Source organism: Megalobrama amblycephala, linkage group LG17 (assembly GCF_018812025.1).
Source record: "Megalobrama amblycephala isolate DHTTF-2021 linkage group LG17, ASM1881202v1, whole genome shotgun sequence".
Classification (NCBI taxonomy): domain Eukaryota; kingdom Metazoa; phylum Chordata; class Actinopteri; order Cypriniformes; family Xenocyprididae; genus Megalobrama; species Megalobrama amblycephala.
In genome coordinates this window covers 46,338,209-46,348,824 of record NC_063060.1, presented here as the reverse complement: position 1 = coordinate 46,348,824, position 10,616 = coordinate 46,338,209, and the positions used below count along the sequence as shown (strand labels likewise).

The following is a 10,616-nucleotide window of genomic DNA, read 5'->3' as shown; positions in this document are numbered from 1 at the left end:
ATATTTCAGTTTTTCTTTTTTAATAATTCTGCAAAAATGTCAACAATTCTGTGTTTTTCTGTCAATATGGGGTGCTGTGTGTACATTAATGAGGACAAAAATGAACTTAAATGATTTTAGTAAATGGCTGCAATATAACAAAGAGTGAAAAATTTAAGGGGGTCTGAATACTTTCCGTACCCATATAGTATATAGTAAAGCTTTGTGTGTGTGTGTGTGTGTGTGTGTGTGTGTGTGTGTATATATATATATATATATATATATATATATATATATATATATATATATATATATATAGCCTTTTACTTGCTAAAAAAAAAAACTATAAATTATCATTCACCTGATAGACGGAATGTAGTACATTGTGTAAAATGGTTTTTGATCATGTTGATAATTTAGATCAAATATGATACAGTAAGAATTAAAGGGTTTAAGTAACATTACTCTTTTCTCTTTTAAGATTAATTTATGATCTTACCTCAGTTTCTCCAGTTTACAGTGAGGATTGTTCAGTCCATCAGAGAGCAATGTCAGACCTTTTCAATTAAGTTAGACTGTTTAACATACAGTCGAAAAAGAAATGAAGGTTTTTGAGGAAATCATTCCAGGATTTTTCTCCATATAGTGGACTTCACTGGGGTTCACGGGTTGAAGCTCCAAATGTCAGTTCAGTGCAGCTTCAAAGGCTCTACATGTCCCAGACGAGGAGTAAGAGTCTTATCTAAGAAACCATCGCTCATTTTCTAAAAAAAAAAAACATTTTATACTTTTTCCATAAATGCTCGTCTTGCACTGCTCTGTGACGTCAGTGACGTTCAGTGGAAAGATCACGCGTCGTAGGTGGAAAACTGCGGTAGGGCAAAAATCTGACATCGTTGTTCAAAATTCCAACACATTTTTTTTTTTCTAAAGGCCGTTTGGCTTAGTCTTTGGCGTTCACTTTGCAAACACTGGATCAGTACTTCCACCTACGTCACGCGTGATCTTTGCAACATGATTACGTCATGCGTGGAGCATCACAGAGCAGTGCAAGACGAGCATTTGTGGTTAAAAAGTATATAAATGTTTATTTTGTTTAGAAAATGAGCGATGGTTTCTCTAGATTAGACTCTTATTCCTCGTCTGGGATCATGTAGAGCTCTTTGAAGCTGCACTGAAACTGACATTTGGACCTTCAACCCGTTGAACCCCAGTGAAGTCCACTATATGGAGAAAAATCCTGGAATGTTTAATTTCATTTCACTGAAGAAAGACAGACATGAACATCTTGGATGACATGGAGGAGAGTAAATTATCAGTGAACTAACTCTTTAAGAAACATTCCAATTCTGAATAAAGTATGATGTTTAATTTGATAAAACAACACAACAGAGAACATTTTATTTAACTGTTTAGAAACATAGCAAAACTTTTTAATTACAATTCCAAAACAGAGAATTTTTTTTTTTAACAAAACACTGTGGTAGAGTCTTTATGCCATTTCCAGCGAGCCCAGGATGAAGTTTTCATTCGCTGGTAAGAACTGAAACCTCCTCCAGGTGCTGACGCACAACACAGTCCAGCACTTTACTCAGACCTTTACACGCCGTCATGGCCGCCTCCATTAACGTGCTCAGGTGGTCCTGGTGGAGCCGGGCGTCCATCTGCAGCAGGGCGATGTTCCCGCTGCGGGGCAACAGTGCCAGCGCCAGCGACGTGCCGCCTCCGCTCTCCTCCGCGTGACACAGATCAGCCAGCGCTGTGTCCTCCACAAAGCCAGCGGTGCAGGCGCACACATAATCCCGCATGGGGATCCCAGCGTCCACCAGAGCCAGAGTCGCAGCATTGACACACGCGCTGTAGTTCCCACCGTCCGCCTGCAGAATCTACAGCACAGGATGAGATCGAGATTGTGGGGTTTTTAACTGTGATGATATTAATACGCATTTCTAATGCTCAATTCGATTATAAACACTCTTCAGTTCAGACTAGTGCACATTTCTTATTATGAAAGTGCAACACAAACAGCATCGACAGACGCTCTCACCTTGACGTAGATGTCGATCTGTGAGCGCGGGTAGAGCTCCGTCAGCACTGCCGCTTCAAAGGTCTGCTTCAGATGAAGGCTCATCTCGCTGGACTTACGGTCGCCGTGTGGACGTCTCTTCCTCTCGGCGGTGCTGAACGTGGCCATGCTGTACTGACAGTTAATGACCGCACGATCGTGCAACGACTTACTGCGAGAGCCTCGGGTCTACAGGGAGGTGTGACAGCTCATTATTATAAAGTTTATCTAGGATAATGATTAGGGCTGGGTATTGACACAATCGAATTTTCACAATTCGATTCGATTACGATTCACATGCTTTTGATTCGATTCGATATCGATTATTTTGGATGTCGTATTTCAGTTTCAGCACATGGCAAATTTTCTAGAGGAATAAAATCTCTCAACTAATGCTGTAAATTACATTTGTAAGTCAGTTGGTACTACTGTAATAATACTGAAGGTTAAATTAACTTATTTATATACAAACACTTAAATTACACTCAATGATGTTTTTATTATAAATAAAGTTAAGAATTACATAATCATATTTCTACTCCAATTAGTTTTTTTTTTAAATATAAACATTTAAATCGCAGCTGTCATAACTGATTTATTCAAACATGCATTAAATACTGAAGAACATTAAAAATTATAATGAATATGTAACGGTGCATAGCTATATTTATCTTTCTAGAGTTCACTTTTCTATGTGACTAATGAGTTTATGGTCACTGAATGTGTTTTTCTGAGGTAAATGTGACGTCACGTGACACTGAAGCTGTTTTATTGAGTCTTTCCGAGGTTGAAGCACTGATTGAGCGATTACACGAGACATGATACGGATTTCAGTAAGCTGTACTGTATATTTTAACATACCTTCAGATGTTCATGTTTATTTCGCTGTAACTGGTATTAAAGCGGAGGAGAGGATGATCACATGCTTCTCTTTAACTGAGGCGCTAAAGCGATCCGTCACGCCACATTAAACAGCACCAAAACGGTATTTATTTTTTGAATCTCATAATAAGATGGACGTCATTTGAAATCTGAGACTTTGCTTCATATGAAAAGTAACAAAGATTATTGCGATTTATTGGATGGGAGGAGCTACATATTCTGCTCATTCATCAACTGAAAACAGACTAGACTAATCGATTCTTGGGATTTAAGAATCGATATCGGTTTGTAAAAATGAGAATCGATTACAATCGAGAAATCGATATTTTTTACCCAGCCCTAATAAAGACGGAGGATAGTACGCATGATGACACATAACAGCAGGTTTCTTAATGGTGTTTCTGGACAAAGTTATATTTGCTTCAGATTTTAACAGCGCTCGTCAATGTCAAAATGACTGAGATGGCCAATCAAATCAAAGGAGGCGGGGTTTTCTGACCTCACAGAAAGAATGTAAGGAACATGTAGGATGCGAGAATAGAAACATTTTGCAAAATTAATTCATTTAAAAGATACGTCAATATGTTCTCTAAATGTAAATGTCTAGAGAGAAACACAATGAGTTATATTAGTAAAACTTCAGAGATTAAAAACACAGTTTCCAACAGATACTTTTTAATTCATTTTATTAAAAAAGTATCTTGAAATAGTACTTAATATAGAAATGGACCTTCTGATTGCACTGCAAAAAAACTGAGGTTCTTCCTCAGTATTCTTGGCTTGTTTTAAGGTGCAAATATCTAATGATTTTTAAATCAAGATACATTTACTGGAGAAGCAAAATGACATAAAATATCAAGTCTTGTTTTCTGTAAAATGAATCAAAATGTTCATGATTAAAATAAACAAAAAATAAAAATAATTTGCCAATGGGCTCAGAAGTTCAACAATTCAAAAGGGAAGTTTTTATAACTCATTTGTTCTCACTTAGTTTTGTTCAATTTTGCCTACTTTACATGTGCGACCAAAGCAAATCTTGATTTAAAGATGTTTAGATAGTTCCATTGGAAAACAGGACAAAAATACTGAGGAACATATTTATTTGCAGTGCATGTAACATTTAATATCATGATGAATTATTAAATTTAAGACTTTCTGGTTTCTGCAAGGGCGATTTGAGACCAGAAACATCACGATAAACCCCACAGGCTCTACATGAAAACACACACACACACACACACACACACACACACACACACACACACACACACACACACACACAGTGTCCACTCACCTCGTGTGGCCCGTACACCACCGCCAGAGCTTTGGTGTTGCCCTGCTCCAGGTACGCGGACCCGTCGGCCTGCGCGAACACACTCATGCGGGCCTGCACCTTCCGCAGCTCGGGGGCTTTCCGTCCATCGAGTCGGTATCCCTGATCTGACAGCAGCTCCAGTCCCGCCATTGACCAGCATTCATTCGGTAAAAACACGCGTAGATTCTTCACAGTTCTTCTTCTGCTGTTGATTTCAGTCACCGAATGTGTACACCGCCCCCTGCTGGACTATTTCTTCTCCGGATGTTTATGATGATGCGCTACCGCCGCCTGCTGAGCTGGAGTGTGAAGTGTTTTTTGTTTTGTTTTTTTACGTCAATTTTATTCTTTTTTAAAGATTTATTTATCAAAGAAATATGCATCTAACATATCAACACTTCAAGGTGTTTCACTTACAGTGTCAAGAGCCATTTTTTTAAATTATGCTTCAACTTAAGCAAACATAACATCTGGACTTATGAAAACTTTTTATGTTTTTGTTTGTTCATTTTGAGGGCCTGAAAACGCAAACAGGTTTCAAAGTGCAAGTTTTGAAAATGATACCGTTATTGTCTCTGTGTAAACTACAAAAATGACGCACATGTGTATTAAGTGTTCAGTCTATTGTTTCAGTAGTGTTTCTTTACACAGTGACATCGCCATCTACTGGCCTGGCAGCAGAATACAGCGATTTTAGTCATTTTCACGGATCCGTGTGAACGGGATCTTACGGAGCCCCGGACATGACATACAGGAAAAAAATTGTAGGCTAAATCGTGCACTTGATTTACTATTTCGTTCGCTCAATTTATAAATCAAGGGAACGAAATAGTAAATTGTGTGCATGTTTTAGTAAATCGTGCGCACAATTTAATTTTTTTTCTTGCATGTCATATGCAGGGCTCCGTAGGATCTTTATTATATTTGTGTGAAATGCTTGTATTGAAATATTTTATACCAATGATAAAACTGTACTAAATGTTATGTTTTGTGATCACTACGATATAGTGGTTTTCAATTTACACCACAGTGACAAAAATATGTATTTTATGTAAGCAAATGGCATATTTTGAGTTTTGATATTTGGGTCATTGGGCTATTTTTGGGCTATTTTAGATTGGACATTGCTAGATTTGTTGGCATCCCCGGCAGCCGCTGAGCATTCTGGAACTGGAACTCCTGTCAGTCATTAAAGGAACAACTTAATGGAGGGTTCACGGTGAAATTAAAATTACTTACCCCGTCTGTATTGTCTTTCTTCTGTGCAACACAAGATCTTAGGCAGAATGTCCTCAGGCAGATTTCAATATAATTAAAGAAGATAACTTTAAATGTCAAGCTCAAAAAAAAGACCAAAACATCAAAAAGTAGTCTTCTGAGGACACACATAGCTTTGTGTGAAGATTCTGAGGAACACAATTAAATTTAACTCATTTACTAAAGGTCTTTCCCTCTCTCTGAAGTTATTCACAAATGCCATCCTCGTCACGTTCAATTAAAAATGGCGCCGCTGGACGACGCATTGGCGCCAAACACTTTGCGTCACGTCACAGACACGACCGTGAATGATATTTGAGTAAATAATGACTTAAATTATATTATATCTTATATTATATATATCTTCCAAGGGGTTTTTTCCCTCCTAGGACTTTTTTCCCAGTGTTAGCACGCTGGGTTTTTCTCCTAGGGGTTTTTTTCCACCCCTGGGAGTCAGCCGACATTGGCTTAATGTAGCACCATCTTGTATATGTTACATATTACCACGCTTGTTTGTACAGCTTATTTTTAACCACTTCCCTTTTTTCTGTGCTTCTAATATGTAAAGCTGCTTTGAAACAATTACCAATTGTAAAAGCGCTATATAAATAAATTTGACTTGACTTGACTTGACTTAAATTTCAGAGTGTTTCTCATACAAAGCTTTTACTGTAAGGGAGAGTGGGGTAAGATGAGCCAGTGGGTAAGTTGACCAACTCCCTGATTCTTGGCAGCCATACCATTTTATTGTCATGTGACCATATATTTTAGAACCATCATTTCTGCCAGACTGAAAAGGAGAAGAGGAGTGGAAGTCACTTATTTACTTTAAAAACTGTTTTTGGCTTGTCAAAGTAAGATTTTAACAGAACAGATGTAATGGCTGTTTCATCAAAGCAAATTTGTTCAGTTCTAAACATATTTGTGATGCATATTGGTGATTTAGCAACGTATAAAACCATGCAAGTCATTTAGCTAAAATTATTCTGAATTGGTAAGATAGATTATTTTTCCTAAAATGGCAGCTATGGGGCAAAGTGAGCCAAATGTGGTGGGGTAAATTGAGCCAGCGTTTTAACTTACCCCACCATAAGGCACTGAAGTTAAGTTAAATCTGAAGTATAAACTAGTGTCATTTCAATGTAATAACTGGTTTAATTTATCTTTATTTTAGAGTTTATTTGATAGGAACAGTGTACAAGCACACCAAATCCTTCTCTGATACGAACCAGAGGATGTTTAATCATATATATCTTTCCACCTGTAGTCTCTAATGGCCGAACATGGTCGACATTGCAGAAAAACTTCCATGTCAAGAACCTTTTGACTAAAATGTTTATTAATTTCAGTGACATTTATTCATTCTTATTTAGTTAATTTTACTCAACAAACTCTCTGTTTAGTCTGTTTATGGGTTGATGTTCAACATATTGTTTCAGAAATGCAAACAATTAAACATACTGAAATTTCAACTTCATTTGGTTGGTTTTGTGTTGTTTAATTTAGCTTTAAAAAAAGAAATATTTGATAAAATAAAATATTTTTACAAAGAATATTTGTAAAATAAAATTTGATTATTAGTTTTTAAAATAGGTTCATTACCTTTAAAATTTCACATAGATTTGATTCAGATTCAGTTAGATGGTCAGTTTACACTCACCTACTGACTCGGCTCAACTTACCCCTAACCTGGGGTAAATTGAGCCAGAGGAAAACATTTTTATAAGAAGCTATACTTTTAGAAACCTTCCTCATAGATGTATTCTGATCATTTAAAATTATAGGAAACATCCTGAAATTATTGAAAAATTTCCCAACAAAATGCAATAACGCCCAGTTACCACTAGATGGCGCCTAATGACCCCAGTTCATTTGTTCGTTCTTTCTTTCCTCAAATGTAGGTTCAAAGGTCTCAGTTGACTTTGAAAATCTGGGATTGAAAATGTAATTTAAACCATACTCAGATCCTGCTGGAGAACATGATCATCAGGAGTTCATGCAACAAACGCTCCTCCTCAGAAGAGCCAGAAGCTTCTGTTTTTAATCATTTAAAAGCTCTGTCGTGATGTCACAAGGCTCATAGATAACATCTTATACTTTACAACAATAACAATCAAAATGAAATTGTTTGTTTGCTGGCAGTCGATACTTCTTACCTCATCTCAGCTTCGGACACAAGAAAGACACAGCAAGAAGCATAAAGCCTTTAGAAGATATTAAAAATTCCCACTGATTTAAAGCTCAACCAGTTTGATCTCAGAACACTTCTCATTAAATTATTCCCGGAAAACAAATAATTTCGATTTTGGTGTCTGTTGTGGCAGCAGGAACTAGACTTTATAATTTCGCAAACACAAGTTTCCACCATTTAGTCATAAAATGCATAAGAACATGACTATACATACATCTCAAACAATATTAAAACACATCAGAAATCCTTCAAACATTAAATGATGGCCTTAATCACATCTGTCCTCATCGAGTCCTCACCAGTCTCAGTCAAAGAGCTCGAACGCAGAACATGTTTTTATTTAAAGTTGTTGCATTTCCGAGGCTTATGTGAATTAAGTCTTTACTCAGGATTGTGAAAATCCATGGAAGAATGCGAACATTCCCACACACTCGATAAACAAGAACATTGTGCTGTTTACAGAAGGATTCTGACCTCATTATATCACAGTCCACATGGTAGCTGTAAACGCTCACTGAATCCTGCCGTATGTAAACTGTGAGTTTAAATTATAATTGATGGGATAGATAAAATATATAGACTTTAAGACACTATATAAAGGTGCACCTGGAGGTGTGAATTCAGTGATTGGACGGCTGAGTGTTGATGTCATCGACCATGTGCTTGGGATTCTGGATTGATGTCACAATATTTTCTTAGATTGTATCTATTTTATTAACCACAAGCGTGTCCTGTTTCTGTTGTGCAAGCATACAACTAATAACCTGTTGACACATTAATTGTACATAGTGTCTGTTTGAGGAAATTGTGATTGTAATATTTCCTAATCCTTTAATGATCAGTGGTTATTTGCACCGGCCCAGCAGTAGTAAACATAATTTTATCAGTTCATCATGTAGAATACAGAGGGTTGTTGAAAACATGCCTAATTCATTTTTGAACCTACTAATTTTTTATGTCGATACCTGTAAATATATACAGAATGTATTTTTTTTTAAAATCAAAATTCATACTCATGAAAACATTTATGAAACTAATGATTAGAATGTGTACAACAGCATGTATTCAGGTAAATATATTATTACTTTTTATTTCCATATGCACTCATGCAAATGCTGCATTAAAAACAATTCAGGTTGTATTGAAAATAGACAAACCCAGCAAATTGGATGTTTTTTAACCCAGCGGTTGGGTTAAATGTTTGCCCAACCTGCTGGGTAGTTTTATTTAACTCAACTATTGTTTAAAAATGACTGTATTGCTTAAAATGAACCCAAATGAATGTTGTAAATTAGCATTTAAACAACCCAATCGCTGGATTAAAACAATTCATTCACTGGGTTAAAACAACCCAATAGCTGGGTTAAAATATCCCATTTGCTGGGTTAAAACAACCCAATCGCTGGGTTAAAATATCCCATTTGCTGGGTTAAAATAACCCAATCGCTGGGTTACAATATCCCATTTGGTGGGTTAAAACAACCCAATCGCTGGGTTAAAATATCCTATTTGGTGGGTTAAAACAACCCAATTGCTGGGTTTAAATATCCCATTTGGTGAGTTAAAACAACTCAATCGCTGGGTTAAAATATACCATTTGGTGGGTTAAAACAAGCCAATTGCTGGGTTTAAATATCCCATTTGGTGAGTTAAAACAAGCCAATTGCTGGGTTTAAATATCCCATTTGGTGAGTTAAAACAACCCAATTGCTGGGTTTAAATATCCCATTTGGTGAGTTAAAACAAGCCAATTGCTGGGTTTAAATATCCCATTTGGTGAGTTAAAACAAGCCAATTGCTGGGTTTAAATATCCCATTTGGTGAGTTAAAACAACCCAATCGCTGGGTTAAAATATACCATTTGGTGGGTTAAAACAAGCCAATTGCTGGGTTTAAATATCCCATTTGGTGAGTTAAAACAACCCAATCGCTGGGTTAAAATATACCATTTGGTGGGTTAAAACAAGCCAATTGCCCATTTGGTGAGTTAAAACAACCCAATTGCTGGGTTTAAATATCCCATTTGGTGAGTTAAAACAACCCAATCGCTGGGTTAAAATATACCATTTGGTGGGTTAAAACAAGCCGCTGGGTTAAAATATCCTATTTGGTGGGTTAAAACAACCCAATTGCTGGGTTTAAATATCCCATTTGGTGAGTTAAAACAACCCAATCGCTGGGTTAAAATATACCATTTGGTGGGTTAAAACAAGCCAATTGCTGGGTTTAAATATCCCATTTGGTGGGTTAAAACAACCCAATCACTGGGATAAAATATCCCATTTGCTGGGTTAAAACAACGCAATCGCTGGGTTAAAATATCCCATTTGGTGGGTTAAAACAACCCAATCGCTGGGTTAAAATATCCCATTTGGTGGGTTAAAACAGCCCATTTGCTGGGTTAAAACAACCCAATCTCTGGGATAAAATATCCCATTTGCTGGGTTAAAACAACCCAATTGCTGGGTTAAAATATCCCATTTGTTGGGTTAAAACAACCCAATCGCTGGGTTAAAACAACCCAATCATAGGGATAAAATATCCCATTTGCTGGGTTAAAATATCCCATTCGATGGGTTAAAACAACCCATTTGCTGCATGGGTTTGTTAATTTTCAACCCAACTTGGGTTGTTTTTAACCTAAAATTTAGAGTGTGGATACACAACATTATTAAAGTCATTAAATCAAAACTTTTGTTGGAAATGGTATAAATGTTTATCAAAAACATTTGAAACCAACATGAATACAAATATTACTGTATTTTGCACAAAATTGTTAAACACTAAAAAAGTCTTTGTTGTTCCTAATGATCCAAATGAACAAATACATCAACTTTGAGATTACATGGATTTATTTCACACTGCAGCCCAACAGTAGCGCCAACCTTCTTTCGCAAACATATTTATCAACTAATGATTAACAAAAT

General features: G+C 36.5%; 1 protein-coding gene across 1 annotated transcript; it reads right to left on the bottom strand.

Moving 5' to 3' along the window:
* Positions 1-1,329: 1,329 nt before the first annotated feature.
* Positions 1,330-4,478, bottom strand: LOC125251597 (exosome complex component RRP41-like). The gene is made up of 3 exons (XM_048164641.1): positions 4,221-4,478; positions 2,027-2,233; positions 1,330-1,865 (listed from the first exon to the last, which is right to left on the bottom strand). Exons 1-3 carry the CDS (start codon positions 4,389-4,391, stop codon positions 1,506-1,508), a joined length of 738 nt encoding a protein of 245 aa, XP_048020598.1. The 5' UTR covers positions 4,392-4,478; the 3' UTR covers positions 1,330-1,505.
* Between the last annotated feature and the right edge of the window lie 6,138 nt (positions 4,479-10,616).

What these genes read in the sequence shown, in the direction of transcription:
- LOC125251597 (XM_048164641.1), bottom strand. Translation starts at nt 4,391, where the DNA reads ATGGCGGGACTGGAGCTGCTGTCAGATCAGGGATACCGACTCGATGGA. An exon ending in TGGTGTACGGGCCACACGAG is followed by an intron (nt 2,234 to 4,220) that starts GTGAGTGGACAC and finishes ACCTCCCTGTAG; the next exon opens with ACCCGAGGCTCTCGCAGTAA. An exon ending in AGATCGACATCTACGTCAAG is followed by an intron (nt 1,866 to 2,026) that starts GTGAGAGCGTCT and finishes CCTGTGCTGTAG; the next exon opens with ATTCTGCAGGCGGACGGTGG.